General features: G+C 40.5%; 2 protein-coding genes across 4 annotated transcripts in view; both read left to right on the top strand.

Moving 5' to 3' along the window:
* The window catches only part of tspan9a (tetraspanin 9a), a 241109-nt gene extending 229562 nt beyond the window's left edge, over positions 1-11547 (top strand). For 2 of the 3 annotated variants that reach the window (XM_059334368.1, XM_059334366.1), the window contains one exon: positions 530-2136. In XM_059334368.1, the coding sequence (XP_059190351.1) occupies positions 530-823 (294 nt within the window). In that variant the 3' untranslated portion in view covers positions 824-2136. Of the gene's footprint in view, positions 1-529; positions 2137-4814 lie in introns of those variants that run through there. The other variant, XM_059334367.1, reaches the window with a different exon arrangement.
* Positions 11548-15022: 3475 nt separating this feature from the next.
* The window catches only part of tspan33b (tetraspanin 33b), a 40105-nt gene continuing 35700 nt past the window's right edge, over positions 15023-19427 (top strand). The window contains exon 1 of the mRNA XM_059334369.1: positions 15023-15265. Coding sequence (XP_059190352.1) covers positions 15170-15265 — 96 coding nt within the window. The 5' untranslated portion in view covers positions 15023-15169. The remainder of the gene's footprint in view (positions 15266-19427) is intronic.

The following is a 19427-nucleotide window of genomic DNA, read 5'->3' as shown; positions in this document are numbered from 1 at the left end:
CAGAGTAAGGGATTAAAAGCTGTAATATAATTGCCAAAATGAGAATAGGCAGACATTGAGCTGGCCCATTGGGAGAAAGCAGCACTAAAAGCTTGTGTGTAATCCTGCCCAAAGGAGACGGCCACACACTATATGGACTTACTTACATGCTGCCTCAGCACCCACACTAGTGAAGGGGCACCACTTTGCAGCTGAAACCACCATTAAGTCCCTCAGCCCACCTTCTCTGACCTGTGAATGAACCCAGGTGGGAATACATTTAAGAGTTAGTGCGCACGTCTGTCCATATGGCCCATAAGTCTGCATATAAAAGTCATCGCTCATGGGTAATTCACTTGTTTTAACACCTCACCTGGTCGCTCGTTCATCCGAGGGCACATCTCATATGTAAGAGGTGCACTTGAACTGGATGCTTGGGTTTTTCTAGGTGATCAAACAAGCTGCAACTGACATGACATGCTTCTTCTGCCATGTTGAAAATGCACATTTTTTTTAGCGACATGTTTACAAGCTTTCCTTTCCATTTCAGGGTTGCTTTGAGAAAGTGGAGGAATGGCTGGATGACAACAAGCACCTGCTGGGAACCATCGGCATGGTCATCTTGGTAGTGCAGGTAGGAGGCTTTGTGATAAATTGTTCTTCCCTTACCCATTTGTTTTCCTCCTGTTTCTTCTTTTTTTGCCTTTGTGTCTGGGTGCATTTGTTTGTGTCTGGCAACATATTTTTTAAAAAGGGGAATCCGGTGGCCTTTGTGCCACCATCTTCCACTGAGAACCTTATGAGGCCTGTGCTTAGTGGGCGTTCTACGCACCCACACATCTAGAAATGTTGAAGTCGCTGCCTTCTGCACCCTGATCCTGTCTGGGAGAATCAAAGCCACCTGGCTTTGTGCCAAGCAGTCTGTAGTCATGTATAAGGAGCCATTAGAAGACAGGAAAGCAGAGATACTGAATATGGAAGAACAGGTATCGAGTCGCAGATTAAAGGCACAGTAGGGAAGCGTGATAGATATTCCTCCTAAGATACCATTTCTCTTTTCGTTCTCAGTTCTGCTTTACACCTGCCTCTCTTTGTCTCACTGTCACTGCAGTACATTTCCCACTTACTTAGGTTGTGTCCTGAAAGTGTCTGCAGACTGAACAAAGCAAAGTGTATTTTTCCCTCACGTTTGCACAAAGTCGACTCCTGGAGTCTTTTGCAGTTTGTGCTTATTCACTCCAGACAACCAAAATACCCACTGTATAGGTGTTAGCTGTAGCTTAGTAGCAATGTAGCAGCACTGTTTCAGCTCAGACTGTGTCTCATCAGGGACTATTATTCAATCTTCCTCCAGTCTCTTTTCCCTCCCCTGTTGGCCTTGAGAATGAATGTAGGCACTTCCGTACTGGCTCACTTTACAGGCCCAGAAGTTGCTGCTTTTTCCGTCCTCTATTGTTATACAAATATTAGAAGTTGGCCACATCAAGCTAAACAGCTTGTAGTTTTTCCCTAGATGAGATGCCATTAAACCAGTGCAGAAAAAGCACATGATATGGTCAAACCTTACAATAAAATGAGTGAAACATGGCCTTTTATGTTTGTTTCGAGACTGGTCTCCCCTCAAAAACGTCAATGTAAAGTGTACAAGTTTGTGCATGCAGCAAAATACGACTCACATTTACATTTTAGATATCACACTCGTGGTGGGAGATAGGTCAAACAAGACGGTCTTTCACCCAGGAGAACAGGGTTCAAAACAAATATTCTGTCCTCACAATTGCGTATCTGAGCAATGCTAGACAGATAGCGAACAAACACTCCAATAAACTTTGTACTTCAAAAGGTGTGGCTTTACTGAAGTTTCTTGTAAAACTGAAACATACAATACAAACAAATACATCACTTTTCTGTGTACATTGCATAGCATAAACAAACACAACAACAATTTAAACATGTACAGCTACCAAATGCTACTTTCTTATTGTGACAAACGAAACAATCACTTTTTAACTCTCCAGACTTCTAACAACATATCTAAAAGTTTAACATATGACCAGCAGCAGAAAAAGAACAAATATTTTGTATACTTACGGAAAAATCAACTCCAAGGCTTAAACGTAAGGGAATACTGTTTGCATGCACACTATAGCTCTGCTTCTTATCCAACTGAAAACACATGGCTTAAAAGTGTAAGGAAAATTAAACTTAAGAAACTTAACACTACTAAAATTGTCCACTAGGTGGTAACAACTGGATGAATCACTGAACAGAGGTCAGCACAACAAAAGTAAAGGACTTTTTACGTAACTTACATTTTTACAAAACTTTTGTGGCTCAAGGTTTGTGAATCACATTTTTTACGTAACTTCCGTGGCTCACGTCAACCATGAAACTACTTCACTTCCGGCATTTACATACTTTACACTTCATACAGAAGTTTTTTGCCCTAAATATTTTTGTAGCCTAAATTCAATGAAACTGCAGCCTTTTTTGTGTGAACCGTACGTGCAGCCTGTTCTCCCGTCAAAACCGTCAATATAGGTTGTGTGTACAGGCAGCGAAAAATTAGCAATATTAACGAATTTCATCGTCCGCTGTAATGCTTGGATGGGTCAAACAAGCGGCGAACTTTCACCCAGGAAATCGGGAATGTAACTTAGGTTTTTCACGTAAATTGCGGCAGTCACTCCTTCATTTACGTATATTTATACCGCCTAACCAGAAGTTTTTTTTGCCCTAAACCTAGGTCTGTGGTTTTACACCATAAATCCATAGAAACTGCAGTCTTTTTGTGCAGTTTTTAGAACTCGCCGTTGTACCACAAGCCGCGCCGCGCCACATGTCTATGTGCCATAATTTGTGGTACTGACACACAAACTCTTCTGCCGTTTATGTTGGAGAACTCGTTGGTACATGTATGTATAATGACGTGTGTATTTTTAGTGTTCTCCGCTGTACTGCAAGCTGCGTAACGCTCATTTTGACAAACAAACGTATGTGACGTTATGGGTGGTGTTGTTGTTGTTCAACATATTGTAAGGAACATTATCTGATGTTTTTGTCCGCTTGATAGACTCTCATGCTTCATGTACATCATGATTTATTATTCAAATCTGTTCCCATTTATCTTTGTTACATTTTGTTTTCATTAGCTTTTTTCTACTTTACATGATTTTTATCAATTTTCCATTCTGGTTTTTGAAATATGCAGATGAGTACAGGGCAATTGGAATGCACTTAAAATGTGTGCTTGTGCAGTGCATCATCGCCTGAATTCTCCCTCTTCCATTCACTCCTCATGCTTTCAACATGCACTCGTGCTTTATCTCCCCTGCCCTCGCTCTTCAGTCTGCTGATCCATAAAGCCATGGTTCATTCAGAGCAAGGTGGCCTCGCTATGGAGTCTGTATTGAGTTTTAAAAGATTCCTCACTTTTCAAAAGTCCTTAGGGGAAGATGGTGCTTGAGCTTCTGTTAAAGTTCAGAGCCAAACTGTGAGAAAGTCAGCGTTATATATCGTCGAACTTCAGATCACTATGTATTCATGATAAGATCACACTCTTCTTCCATGCTCACATGTATTATTCCAACTCGCCGATGCTCCCCTTTTTCTGTCTGACGCTATCTATCACTTGTCTCTTCATTCTTCTGCAAACACACACAGAATGCATACGCAGAACAGTGATAAATATTGGCGCTGTTTGGAGGCTGATAGTCTTCATGAAGAATTAAACCTCACAACTTCAACTGGGCTGACATTAATTTTAATGATCTGAAGCACACACACAAACACAGTCGAAGAACAGACCTTGAGCTGTCAGATTAGCAGACTCAAAGGCAAGTTGGGGGACATGATGGAGGTGAGCCACATTAGAGAAGCTGATGCCCCACAAGTCTGCAATGTTACATAATAGCCAGGGGCACAGTGAACTGGCTTATGAATTATTTAGACTGGCAGCATACAGTATATGACAGACTTTAGCAAAAGCCTATATGTATAACTTCATCCAGAATGGTTTCATAAATCTCAGCAGTATTTATATATTCTTAAGTGGAGACGGATGATGGCGCTTTGAAGAGTCCTGTAGGAGCGACTGTCATGGCGTCTCACTCAGGCTGAATGATGCAGACAGCACAATCACTGTGTGAATGTCAGAGTTGCTCAGATGAGCCACATGTAAATAATTGGGTTGGTTTTTTCATTGGTCCTAACTCCCCTCTTAGCTCCATGTTTACCTTGAATGGCACTTCATGTTTTGATTGACAGCAGCTTAAGGTAGCATTTTCTCTAAAGCGGCCCTACGAATTAGGCTTTGACTGAAACTAAAGGCAGAGAATCAGCAGCTTTCCCGGGCTAATCACACCCTGCAGGAATCCCCAGTGGAGGCTGTTTGCAGGAAGTCCACGTTGCCTTTTTAGTAAAGACTATGCACCATAGTACTTTGCTGTTTTGCTGCCATACGAACTTTACCAGATAATGGTTTTAGGATCAGCCTTGCGACTGTGTTTGATGTAGAAGTATCAGGGGTAATGGAAACTTCAAAGAGATAGCTGGCTACTTTGATTCAGTGGCATCTCAATTTACTTCATTGACTTAATGCTTGTGCACGCTGTACATTTTTTTCCATCACAAAGATTGTGGAGCTCTCGTTTGAAGGGCGTCTGAGAAAAACTGAGTGAACAAACACGTGTTCGTGCTTCACTGCAACATTTACAGTGCATCATTGCAGCCAAGGGCTCCAACATCAAAAAGGCCACACACACTCATATATATATCATACATAAACACACACTTTACATGCAGACGCAAATTCACTATTTCCTTCTCCTCCACAGCTCCTGGGCATGGCATTCTCCATGACGCTGTTCCACCACATCCACAGAACGGGGAAGAAGTACGATGCTTAGCCTCGAGGGGAGGCATCCAATGGAGAGGAGCCCCACTGCCTGATGGGATAAGACTCTGAATTAAACACCCCTGCTCCCCCCCCCTCACTTTACAACCTCTTTAGAGCATTCTTCGCCCCCCTCTCCTGCCCCACACCCTTCCCTGACCTTCTGTACAGATTCCAGCTGTGTCCCCGCTCTGTTCTGCTCTCCCCGCTCACCATTCATTTTGCCAAAGAGTAACACAACTGGAAGAGAAGGGACACCTACTTTTGGCAAGGAAGAGAATCCCATTGGTTGTCACTCCTCTTGAGTACATTTCTATTTTATTTTATTGTCTTTTTCGCTTGGACTAACAATTTGCTGGAAGGAAGGACGGACTTTGAGACAATGAAGACTTTACTAATGCCCACACTCCCCGCTCCGAGGTGAAGAGAACATATAAAAACTGATAATACCCTCCACTTCTCGTGGAGTTTCTTTTTCCTCATGTTGATTAAAGACAAGCCCCCTTTTCACTTGTAAATGAAAAGTTCCAACATGGCATGCTAGTTTTCTACTTTACTGATTTACCTTTGTCGTCAAAATGTCTTCATTTTTCTTGTTGTTTTTTTGTTGTTTTTTTGTATGTCATTGAACAGATCAGTGCAATGAGTTTGCAGACGTGTGTGTGTTTGTGGGGTTGGATTTGACGCTGCTGCAGGGGCACCGACCCGTGGGGATGGTGTTTAATGTAATCCATAATTCTTTGTTTTTTTCATTTGGCTATAGAGATTGGGTAAAGCAAGCCTGATGGAGGAATGTCATGTTAGCGTGAGAAATCATCAGTGGGTTTACTTTACACCAAATTCTGCGGTGTCCTCTGAATAATAAATTGTTATGCACAAATCTGCCTGTGAACACACACACACACACTTTATACTGCCACACAGCAGCAGTATTCCCATTCCCTGTGAGACGATACAAATGGTGTAAAATGGCTGTTTATTAGGGCTCCACCAGGACTGTCAAGTGAAGAGATCTGGGTGATGTAGTTTCTCCTTTGAGAATACAGGATGTTTGTGTGTGTGGGTTCGTGTGTTTTATCGCACTGTCCAAGCTGCAGAGGGGGAAAAAAAAAGAAAAGCACAAAGAAACATGGAGCAAAGCAAGGGCATGAGGGGCAAAAACAGTGCAGACATGTTGTCTCCCTGCTCCCATCAATTGTGTTAGCGGAGGCGGCAAGAGACTTTCTCTTCTATATTCTTGAGATCTCATCCATTTGCTCTGCCCTCCTCACTCTTCCTCTCTCTAGCTGTCAACACCCGCCAGCCGCCATTGTTCTTTTTCCACCCCAATTTTCTTCCCACATGTCAGAAAGCAATGAGCTTTGTGCTTCATACGTGCAGCTCTGCTGACATTCCTGCTCATAATACACATTTTGGTTTGAAATTTCTCTTATTTTTCGAAAGCTTCCTTCCGAAGGGGGTGGTGGGAGTGTAGGAGGATCAAAGCTGAGACAGATAGGTATGGCAACATGCCCTATAGGACAAGCCTGTTTATGTCTGTCCGCTGCTGATTCGCTGCAGGAGGCCTGAGCATCAGCCCGCATCCCTAAGACTGAAAATTCTCTACATCTGCTGTGGCTAGTTAAAGAAAATGGCCTCCAGTGTGGCTTCAGAACCGCCGTGAGATTGTCAGAGGTGGCGGTGTAAGAGTAGTTTATTGTTAAAGGATCATTTCAATTTAAGGCGTCAGAGTTATGGCTGGTTGTCATCAATAATGAAAACAGTGTAACCACCAAAGTAAACAATGGCAATAAAACATCAGGGGCAAGAAACAAGCAGTCAGACGCTCAGACAGGTTGAGAATAGTTTAACCAGATTAGCAGCAATTTTATTTAGAGAACAAAGTGAGTGCTCAGCAATAATCTCCCAATGCACAAACAACCTGACCGCACATCTACGGCAAGTACAACAGGTCAAGTCACTTTGTAAACTGATGATGATGTTTTCACAGTTATGATTTCACTGGTCACCTTTTTTTTTTCTCTTTCAAAATAAGTTTGATTCATTTTGTTGAAAACCCATATGATCGCCTTGTCTGCTCATGTTCCTCAAGCTGATAATCAGACTGAGCTGGCCTTTTTACACAGAGGACATTTTGACCTGTCACAGTAGGAAAAGCACAAGTGTAAATAATGAAATTACTGGCGGCTGAAATTGATTTAGCTGCTTTGATTTCAGGTTCCTGGTGACGCACGTTTGCTCACTGTCACTCCCACTGGCATACTCCAATAGAATAGCGTATCGATGATGCTTTTTCCTACGATGACAAGTCAGAATGTCTGTGAGCAGGAAAGCCAAAGGTATGATGCTTCATTTCAATACTTCATGATATGAGCCATACAAATGTATCGCAAAGTTTGACCAAATTTAAAGAAAATCGGCAAAAGATAATGCAAATAAATGTTTGTTTCTAATCACTACAGTAATGCGATTATTTGGAGTTGGTAAATAGAGATCGGCAGTAGGTGGCGCCAATTCTCGTGTCTGGAAACCAATGCACCGCTGCAGCAGACGGATGATGTAATTAAAAGACCTCCAGTTGAATTTCAAATGGTGAAAAACAATGTAGAAGACTCAGTGTAATCATGAGACGTCTTTTTATTTCATGTATTAATGTGAGGAAGGTTACATCAGATAAACATCAAAAGAAACTAAACTAGTGGGCATTGAAGTCACATGCTTCATGTCCTTAATCATTTATGCAAAGGAAGCGCACCTATCATGTTCATATTATCTCCATTATTTCTGTATGGGAGGATGGGGTGTTATTTTCCCTTCCGCCAACAGTAACTTGCATCACTGATGCATCATTTCGACACAAACACAATAACGAGGAGATGTTGGCATGTTTCAAAATGGTCTCATAAAAAAAGTTAATTCAAAAGCCTTGCACACCCACACAGGTGTTTTTAATTACCCTGGCTGATTAGACCCATCCATTGTGTGAATTTTGGAGGGCACTATGTGGTGCAGAAATTTCACACTCAGAATTTAGAAACTGGAATCAGTAAAAAATAAAAAACAGTGCTCTAAAAGCATAAGGGGAGTGATTTCATACAGCCAGAACCTATTTTTCTGGCTGTGAAACAGGAAGATTGTCTTGTTTGTTCCTCCAACAATCAAAAAAGAGCCGTCATTGAGTTTTTCCAAGAGGTCAAAAAACGATGTGGGCATGTGGACAGCAATTCAAGAGGCTTAATACCAGGCTATGTGTTTCTGGCCTCATCAGACTTCTTCTTAAAAGCCACATTCCCAAATCGCGGCAAAAAACAGTGCTATTATTGTTAGAGATGGTGGCCAAAAACCAAGTTGTAATAAAGTGGAATTATGAGGAGAAAACAGGTGACCATGTGTTTGCTGCTGTTGAAAACTGAATAGAGAAATCATTGGGACCAGAAGTGGCTGTGTTATAAAATGTCTCCAAGGTAGGAGAGCTTGGATGAAGCCTTGGAACTCTGTGCACCGTAGACTGTGCACCGCTGTAACATGGGCACATCATTTCCCACCAACATTCAGTGACTAGACATTCTCAGACATGCCTCCGATTATCACCTGAAGTCATTCTTAACTTTAATTTTAATTGGTTTGATAATGATTTAATCTGAGAGACACAGTTTTAGGAAGGGGTTTGTGCAGCAGGGAGCAACAGATTTGGGTTGTGATGTGCAGCGACCCTGCTGGCTGTGATTCACTGCCTGCCCCCATATGCTCCAACTCTTCTTGTTGTGTCCACGGGGGGAACATGACAGCTGTTGATGTACAGCGCAGGCACGAGTGGCCACATCTCCTCTGCTTGGCTGCCTCCACAAACTCTCTACACATCCCTTATTTACTGCCCTGCTCTGCAGCAGACACCCGGCGCTACATATACAGTAGCTGGCAGCGCTGACACTGTGGAAATACAGCTGTGCTCTTTAGACGCCTGGAAGCAGCTGTGAGGTATACCGTGCACCCGGGAGGGGTTATAGAAGAAATAGCTGTAACTGGTTCTGTAAATCAGACTGCATTGTAAACGTTACTGCAGGCAAGAGGTTCAGAAGAAACCCAAGATAAATATTTTGTTGTGGTGCTTCGTCTTGCATTGGGTGGAAAAGCGTTTAAAGGCATATGTCACTGAAAAAATGGGAGACTATCAGAAATAAAACAAAACCAGTCCCCAAATCTGACGTCATACTTCAGAGACGGAGCCAGTAAACTCCCCAACTCTTTGCCCCCGACTGATCTGACTGTGCTGACATTCTGACACGTTCTCCTCTGTGTGAACTCCCGTTCAGCTCCGCCACTGTCACCTAGATTTCATGGTTTTGTCAGAGGAAATGTTTCTTCATGTTTTTTTGGAATGCAGGGATGAATGGCGTTTTAACAAAAGCTGTTTAATGATGTTATTTTTGTATATTGGTTGTTGCTGTTTTAATGTTTGTTTTTATACGATATGCTGTTTTTTTTTCTTGATGTAGGCTGTTTTAAATGGCTTTTAATTTTTTTTCTTTTTTGTCATTCATGACAGACCCTCATTGTCGCAACATGACACCATTAAGCATTTGTTTCACAGAGGATTAGTCTCTGCAATGTTCATCTACAAGGTGCAAAAACGCCTTTCTGTCTTAACATTGCTACAGGCAGTTCAAGCAATTAAGTCAGAATTGATAAAGAGGGAAAATTTGGCACATGGCATCGGGTGAAGCCTGCACGCTTGTCGCCGTGCTTCTCTGTATTAAGTTTAATTAAATTAGGACCTGCTGGTTTAATCTGCAGTATGTCTTTTTAAAACTGCCAGTGTAAGACCCATTATGTATTTCTAGAGCATGATCTATTAGATGGCACTGTACAACACAGAGCTCATGTCACTACAGTATATCAGGCCTGTGCGTTAGCCCGGGATGTAAATATGCTAATTTCACAACTGATGTAACTTACTGTTATACTTTAACTCTGCCACTTGTAATCACATTTACATTGACAGTTTAATAGCCATTGTGAATGACCTAACAACCCATGCTCTTTTGCGCTAATATGCAGACATATCTTCCAGAGCCCGACCGATACCAAATTTTTGGGGCCGATACTGATTGTAAAAATTCTGCCGATATAGTATATAAACAAGTAGCTTGTTAAGTTTGGTGTCTTGTGTCCCAAAATGCTGAATTTCCTTGACGCCAGCTGTATTTTGCTGCAGTGACTTTAAGCTCTTGTCCCCCGTTTTGATTGAAACTATAAGATTGACATGCTGTTTGCCAAGGGGTTGAAAGACAGAGCACACTAGATAACGATATGATGACACCTTTTTTAAATTACCTGCATTATATTCTTTAAAAAAATATATTTTAAAAATCATATCGGCACTCATCAAACAACATTTATGCCGATACCGATATATCTCTGATAGGCCAATATCGGTGGATAAAATCGTCTGACTAATATATAATATCGGTCGGGCTCTGATATCTTCCACCCATATGTTATCCATTCTTTCACGTTTGATGTTTTTCTGCCTCTGTGAAGTGCAGGATTTGATGTAAATTTGTGTTTTTGTCAGTATGGTTTTAATTTTTTATTTGCATCTTGTAGTAAAACACAGTTTTTCTGTTTTTTTTTTTAATTATTATTGTTTGGAAGGAGTTAAAAGTATTCGCTCTTATCCATGGAAGCACTCCCAGTAAGCCACAGAGCTGGCAAAGGAAGAATGCACAAGCAGTAATTGGGTTTTGTCTGCTGTGATGAAGCTATTTTTTTTTTATTTTATATTTTTTTGCCACCTTCGACACATTATTTCTGTAATCTCCTAATCCTGCCCCCGTGCTACAGCTGAATATCTGAGCAGTGGAAATGTATGCTCTAGAAATGGTGTGTTTGATGTTGTGTTCTGCTGGGTGGCACTATCTGATACCTGCCAGCCTTGTCCTGTGGAGTTTTCTGCTACATGTGAAAGCACTCTGAATATCTATACTAGGTGGTGCACTACCTTCTCTTTATTCTCTAAATCAACTATTTTTTAAATAAAGGAAAGAGTGTCACAAAATCCCTCGATACCGTACGCTCATTGCCTTTCATGTTTAATGACTTGATGCTCCTGATGAATTCCCTTTTTATGTCACTGTCAACTATATATGCAGCATTTACACAGTGTTTGATGCTGAAATTTTAGGGAGAATTGGCATGAAAAGCAAAGTGAAGCGGTGTCACAGCAGATCCCATGGTGTATTATATGAAAGAGACTGACATTGCCGCCTTAAAATGGCCTCCTTTTTTTTAAAAGCATAATAAAAACCTGAGGGACTGTTGTCCTAAAGATGCAGAAAGGAGCTAATAGTCAGCCAGTCGAGCAGAGGGGTTTTTTGTAAAAGAACAAAAAAGGGAGATGATGAAAGTGGGAGACCAACGCCAATTTGTCTCTCGTTTCTACAGCATGGGGCAAGCAGCAAAGTATTTTTGTATGAAGCTTTATCCCTTTTTTTAACCTAATTGTTATCAGGCCCATGTGTGATAGTGAGTGGAGTTTATTGTGCCATTCCATCCTGGCTTTTTGTTTTACATCACTGTTCCTTCTATGCAAAAATATGACCTATTTTAGCCTTTGTACAGATTATTTTGTATGAGTAACATGTACTGAAATAAAGTAAACAGAATCAACCATACTTTTTGCCCTAATTGTTGTTACAGCATTTCACTTTTTTTTCATCCTCATCCTCAGCAGAGCTCATTACATTATCCTGAATTGGGAAAGCTTTTATTTTGATGAGACCGTTTAGTTTGTCCCTACACAGCATTATTCAGCTTGTTAACCTGCAGTGGAGCTGATCTCTGCAGGTTGTTTCTGCTGCTATCTGTTCTCAATCTGTCTGTGTTTCCCAGAGTAAATCCGCTATCCTTTTAACTACATGGCAGCGAGGCTTTTTTGGTCTTTGTCATGATGTTTTGACATGACTTTGCATGCAGAAACAGCATGACTAATGCTGCTCCCGGCTTACTGTAGCTTCATACTGTTTGTTCTTTTTTAAAAACTTTAGTTAGCTGAAAAGATGTTATTCAGTGTCCTGTCTGATGTACACTTGATTTTTAGTTTAGTTTGTATAAATGTAGACCTAACTCAGGGAAAATAGTCTTTCAGATCTAAGGGGAAGACTGTGTCTGTTTTGTTGTATGTCAGAATAGTTTGACATTTTGGGAAATTTGCTTAGGCAAATATTATTTAATATTTAGCATTAGCATTTACAGACATGATTTGGAAATTTGGGAAATGCAGTTATCCACTTTCTTGTATATATGTTATATGAGAAGACAAATTGACAAATTTGAAGGTACAATCAGCAGGCGGTTAGCTTAGCACAAAAACTGTAAATGGCTAGCCTGGCTCTATTGAAAATAATATCCCCAAGTTCACTAATTCACAGGAAACATACTTGTGAAACAGTTGCAGTTTAGTGGTCACATGATTAACATTGTGAACACACATAAACAGAAATTCTTGGTTATGTTTAGGCAACAAAACTACTTGGTTAGGTTCAGAAAAGATGTTATGGTGTCATTACATTATGTGAAATCATGTGATGATGATGTCACCATGTAGCACAGGGTTGGGTAAAAATAGCTCAACCAGTGCTGCCAAATATTTCCACTGAGAGTAGCTAGCATTATCTCCAAATGTCTCTTAACATCATACACTTGTTTGCATATTGGTGACATCATCACAGCACATTTTGCAACTCCTGTGGTAGCCTAACACCATGCACTATGCTAGTGCACGTGCACTATGCTAGTGCATGGTGCAAGAAGAGTGGACTGTTTAATAGTATAATATATTTCTTGTCTTTTTCTCCTGATAGTTGCCAAATTAGTTGATAGTCAAGTTTTATAAGTAAAGTCACCAAGACGGTCTGAAAAGTCACTGAGATAGTTGTCAAGTTGGCAACATTGAACTTTACTTTCTATTTCAAACAGGACATGAACATTCCTTCTTAGGCCCCGTTTACACGAGGACGCTTGCGGGTGAAAACGACAAAATATTTTATGTGAAGTGCCTTTAGTTTAGACGGTGATGGCGTTTTGGGGGCTTAAAGACGCAAAAATCTGAAACCACCCTCCAAAGTGGAAAAGTTAAATCCTCTCCTCCGTAGCGTGTCGTCTACACTGACAAGACACAAAACTCTGATCTGATCTGCTCACGTCACGTATGTGTTTACGTCACATACATGCTCCAGTACAGGGAAATAAACTAACGTGGGATTATTTCCATGCGTCGGACCTTCAAGCTGCTCTGGCAGCTCTAATAAACTTACAGGAGTCTTTCCACCAAATGTACAGGATATGTACAGATAGTATTAGTGAACAGAGAAGGATCTGTAATTACCTCTCTCACATTTTGGATGCAGCAATTCATCGGAGGTGAGCCAGACGGCTTTGGAGGAGACCTGGGAGATCTAGTGATGGTGGAGAACTTTGTGGAAGGAGTAGCTGATGAAAATGTGTGGCGTGAAAACTTCTGCATGCCCAAAGATGCTCTTATGGCATGCATACAATCGAATTTCACACACTTTTGCGTCACCGTATGCAGCAGATTTCCTCCCGAAAATGCTCGTCTAAATGAGGAATAAAAAGTGAAGACGCAACGCCACTTTTGCGTCTTCTGTTCAGACCGTCATCATGTAAACGTAGCCTTAGTAAAAGTGCTGTTTGTTTGACCGATCCAACCACCCTAACCTCCTCAGTCCATGGAGCTTGTCACACTTTATATTATGTTACCTGACTTGCTCTTTTGTTCTCGTCATAATAACTACAGCCACTAGAGTTCACCACAACAACAAACGTAAATACAGCATGAGTCGTGCACAGACGCCCTATAAATCAATTCACTGGGTGAGGACAGTCTAATTTAACACATTGAATTTCCTTATGTTAGTCTGGACTAAAACTTTAGTGTTCAAACAGCTCGTTGTGGTTTTATGGAGGCATTATGTGGCATTGTGTTTTTCCCAGGAAACCTCAATACAGCATTAGCTCCATATTAACTCGACGGCTATGACAGTGGTAACAATCCTGTCATCTAAATCTGTCAAGAAACCCAAAATGCAGAAGTTGAATTATTCCGTTAAACAATACAAAAAGTGAAGTAAAATACTGTGTGATTAATAACTCTTTAAACTCTCCAATTGGGTGTCCGTGGGACTAAAAACAGAGTTGTATCCTGTCTAAAAAAGAGAGATTAATCTCATTAAGTCTTCATGTAGCTCTGGCAAGGTTCTGAGGTACCTGAGGGACCTCGTGTCCTTCTGTCACTCCACAGGAGACACTGACTGATGATTTTAAAAAACCTTGTGATTAAGTATTCACATACAGTATTCCTTTTTCCAAGGACAGTTCAGACTACATTTGAGTTATGAGCTGAAGTTCGCAGAGAGCCAGTAGTGAATCCTTCATACATTCGCATTAACTTTATAGTTGTGTGATATATTTTATTTCTGTTCTCTGTCCTCAGATAATCTCTCTGCCTCTGTGTCAGTCTGACAGATGATCCATTTTGCCAGTCAATTATCAAATGAGTTTTACATCTCAATCTCATTACAGAATAGGTGGCCTGACGTCTCTGCCCCTTAATTCATTTGAGTGATATTGGCTGAAACGCAGCAGAGTCACTGTCAGGCACAAACAGACAAGAACAGCGGAAACATCAGAATAAACTGCTTGATTTAACTACATTAGATGTCCTTCCTCTCAAAAATGCAATTTTCCAGCCTTTGTCATTATCAAATGTTCTAGTCTTTGCAGGACACCGTCTGTCTTTGAGGCTGGTACTTGTAAACTGGAACACAAGCCCTCAGAAGCAATAAACATTAATATTGAATTGTGGGCAATATGCTTGTACAGTAGGCCTATTACACAGCATCTAGGAACTTTGAAGTAACAGAGGAAGACAGTCAGGCAGAGAGTGCACAGAGGTGAAAGAAGGTCTACATCTAGCAGCAGGCTGACAATACTCCAAAGCTTGTAAGCCATTCAGCTGCAGTCAGCCAGAGATATTTTTTGTGTAATCTGACCTGCCTGTCTACATAGACAGTTCTAGGCCCTACCAGCATGGCGGGGCTGCGTCACAGCCTCATGTGCCCCCTTTTTTAAGCCAGCCTGACACCCCCACAGCCAGCAAACCACCCCCCTCCTGACAGACTCACATGGCGGCTGAGTATCTGCAGGGTGGGGCTCGGTCTGAGGGCTGTTTTGAAGCAAAACTGTAGCTCTGCCTAAGCGTAAAAACACCAACAAACGATGGACAGGAAACAGAATCTGAACAGAGCCGAGACGTTCTCCTTCGTCAACCCCTGGATCAGATATTTTCTCTTCTTCTTCAGCTTCTTATTTTGGGTGAGTAGAGTCACGCTGTTGAAGAATTACTACTGACAAAAACACAGCTGTTATGGCGTCCCGGGACACCATGTATTCTTAATATTCCTTAACATACAAATCACCAGCTATCAGGGAGTTGCAGCTTTCCAAAAACTGTCAGATCTGCTAGAAAATGAGGCCAAACTAAAAAAGGCAAAAGAAAAAAGCTTATAAATAATAAATGAAGAAATAAAATTGAGATAGTATCCATAGCTGCAAACAGCAGGAGCACCCGGCCACCCTGCTGCTACCTATTTTAAGTTTACTACAGTTATATATGGACACTGAGATTGCTCATACATCACTGTAGCAAATGTTGAGTCGTGCATTCTTATCAAATCAGTTGAGCACTGACTCATACTGATCTGCAAAACACTTGGCAACTGTGTAAGCCTGCTGGTTGTCTGTATCTGGATGTTTCTATATTTCTTCTGTTATATGAAAACCATTAATAGATGTGTTGTAGGCCCCATCTCTTCACAACATGAGTGCACACATTGGAGTCCATATTATATACAGTTACAAACAGGGGTACTTGTATCCAAGAAGGTACTTCTGCAGTTACAAGAAGTATGTGGAGAGATTTTGAAGTACTTAAGTATTTTCTTTATTTATTTTTAAATACAAGTGATAACATAGCATCACATGAATGGAATGCAGTACCACAATCAAACAGAGTGCCAATCATATTATCAGTGGAATATGAAGAAATTTCTTATTGTGAACCAACAATGTCAGCACTAATGCTGTTTTTGTTGTTAGCGTTATATTTGTCCAAACAAATGTACCTTTACTTGTACCAGACATCAAATGAACAAGACATTGAAGAAAAATGGTGGTTCAATAATTTTCCCATGACTGTATATATATATATATATATATATATATATATATATACTGTATATCAACTAAATATATTATATAGGTTTAACTATTGTTTAACTGTATGGTATATACTTTTTATCATAATGTAGCGTGTCTTTAACTATTGTACATATTGCATTATCTTTGGTATTCTTGGATAGCTTAAATATTAGGAGAAAAGTAAAATGGAAAATTAAGAAAAGTTTTGAATTAGTCTTTGACACAACATGACTTTTAGCTAGATTTATTCAAATGGATTATAGATACCTTAATGTTAATATAAAATGTATTGGATGAACAATTTTATATAAATGGCCAAGAGTAATTGAGAAAAGATTAAAGTTTTATCGGGTATTAAAGTGTTTATCTAGATTAGATTGACTTTATTAATCTCACAGCGGGGAAACTTCTTTGTTACAGCCGACCACACAAATTTCACACAAAATTTAAGATAAATATAAAAAATAACAATCTAAGAAAAAGACATTTAACAATATACAATATACAATGTACTATATACAACTTAGTGCAAATTAAGTGAGGAATATGCAGAGTGCAAAATATATGCAAAAATGTGCAGATTACTTATTACTTTTTTATCTATTACTTTGATCTTAAAATTAAAAGTGAACAATAAGTAAAGGATATATAACTGAAATATAAAACTTGTATCAATGTGAATAAACTAACCTAAACATTGATAGTTCGGTTATAATAGTTACTGCACTTTTATTACTTTTATTTATTTATTATGGCTGACATTGTTTTCACCTTTTGAGTCTGTGTGGGTGTGTGCTTGTTGTCCTGGAGACGCCTACTGTAGCAGGACTTACAACAGGTGGATGGTGCCAAAACTACTTGGTTATGTTTAAGAAAAGAAATGGTTCGGGTCTAAACCCACCCTGAGAAATCTGGGCGTCATATTTGACAAAGACATGTCCTTAGTGCAGCATTGCAAACAGCTGTCGAGAAATTGCTTTTTTCAACTGAGAAAAATCTCCAAGCTCAGGAAAATGGTGTCGCATAATGACTTAGAAATCATTATACATGCATTTGTGTCTTCTCGGCTAGACCAGTAGTTCTCAACCTTTTTGAGTCGCGACCCCCAATTTAACTTGCATGTTGTCCGTGACTCCCGCTCACTGAACAGAATCCCACATGCACAGTTCAGATCACCCAAAAAAGAAACAAAATGACCAAAAAAAGGAAACAAAATGACCAAAAAAGACACAAATTGACCACAAAATGATTTAAAAAAGACACAAAATGATCAAAAAAAGACACAAAATGGCCTAAAAAGACACAAAATGACCAAAAAATTACATTAAGTGACCAAAAACACATGAACACTTTAACACAGCGGAGACAGAGCTGACTTCCAAAATGATTTGGCGACCCCCAGAAATCATCTCGCGACCCCAATTGGGGTCCCGACCCCAAGGTTGAGAATAGCTGGGCTAGACTACTGCAAGAGTTTGTTTTCATGTCTTAACAAAAAAGAGCTGTCGCGTCTGCAATTAGTACAGAACTCTGCAGAGAGAATTCTGACCCGCACGCATAAGTGGTCTCACATATCCCCTGTTCTTAAAGCCTTACATTGGCTCCCTGTCTCTTCTAGAATCAATTTTAAAATTCTGGTTTTAACATTCAGAGGCCAGGCTCCACCCTACATATGCGACCCGATACAGCTCTACACCCCCACTCGGGCTCTGAGGTCTGCAGATCAGAATCTGCTCATGGTTCCACGCACCCGTTTTCGAACCAGAGGTGATGGAGCTTTAAATCAGTAGTTCTCAACCTTTTTGAGTCGCGACCCCCAATTTAACATGCATGTTGTCCGCGACCCCCGCTCACTGAACACAATCTCACACGCACAGTTTAGATCACCCAAAAAAGAAACAAAATGACCAAAAAAGACAAAAATTGACCACAAAATGACAAAAAAAGACACAAAATGACCAAAAAAGACACAAATTGACCACAAAGTGATCAAAAAAACACACAAAATGACAAAAAAACACACAAAATGAAAAAAAAAAGAAATGAAGTGACCAAAAAGACTAAAACACATTAACACATGAACACTTTAACACAGTGGAGACAGAGCTGACTTCCAAAATGATTTGGCGACCCCCAGAAATCATCTCGCGACCCCAATTGGGGTCCCGACCCCAAGGTTGAGAATAGCTGTTTTAAATTGCTTTTGTTTTGGTCTTTTAAAACTTGTATGTACATTTTTATGTTATGTGTATGATTTTTATGTGAAGCACTTTGTGACTTCTGTCTGTGAAAGGTGCTGTATAAATAAAGTTTTACTCGGGTCAAACTAAGTACGTTAATCTGAAGTTATTTCAGGAGGCGTGTCATGCCCATGCAAGCCTGCAGATAGAGCCTGCTGCCAGTCTAGTCTGGCCCGTCTTGCGATCACAAGCTGTGGTGTACATATCAAGGGTATAAAATGTAAAATTTACAAACTCCACTCCTGGTTGTTAGTGTTCCTAAGAGGCCAGGAGACAAATACTTCACACTAGCACACTTACTCTTGAGACTCTCTCTGGCCCCCTTACTTCACTACCACATTATTACTTCAAGCACAAGGATCACATCTTCAGCTCTGCAGAGTCCCTACACCTCCATCATATCCCTGTTCACCCAATCCTACACAAACACAGCAAGGGGGCAAACACTGTACCGCTCTCTTACTGTGTTTAGAGCCAATCAGCAGTAACTGCAGCCCCGGCAGCCACACAGCCCATGTTGACTTTGTTTATCAGACACGGGCTCAGAAGTGAACACTGCAGCCCTAATCCATCAGGTCTTTGTCCCCGCGTCCCCACAGCTCAGTTCAGCTGGCTTTCACCTCCGCACACAATCCTCCGGGAGAAGCCTGATTCATCCCTTTGAAAAGCCTGAAAACAGAGCTGGAATACATTCACTGTGTGTATTTTTGTGTGTGTGTGTGTGTGTGTGTGTGTGTGTGTGTGTGTGTGTGTGTGTGTGTGTGTGTGACTCCTGTTGCAAATGCACGACGCCACCACCCGTATTCACATAAGTACCCAGAGTGGCAAACTGACAAATGGAGCTGCAGGTGCACACACTCCTACACAACAGAGAATATCCTTTAAAAAAAACAAACTGTTCTTTCAAAAATCTTAAAAAACGCAGCAGCTCCAAAGAAAAAATGAATCATCGATGTCTTGTGTTTTGCCAGCTATTGTCTTGTCAAGTCGGATTATTGATTCAAAAATACGAGGGAGATGAAACATACCATTTTAAA

Source organism: Centropristis striata, chromosome 6 (genome assembly GCF_030273125.1).
Source record: "Centropristis striata isolate RG_2023a ecotype Rhode Island chromosome 6, C.striata_1.0, whole genome shotgun sequence".
Lineage (NCBI taxonomy): Eukaryota > Metazoa > Chordata > Actinopteri > Perciformes > Serranidae > Centropristis > Centropristis striata.
Note: the sequence above shows the minus strand (reverse complement) of the source record. Positions and strands in the feature narration are given on the sequence as shown.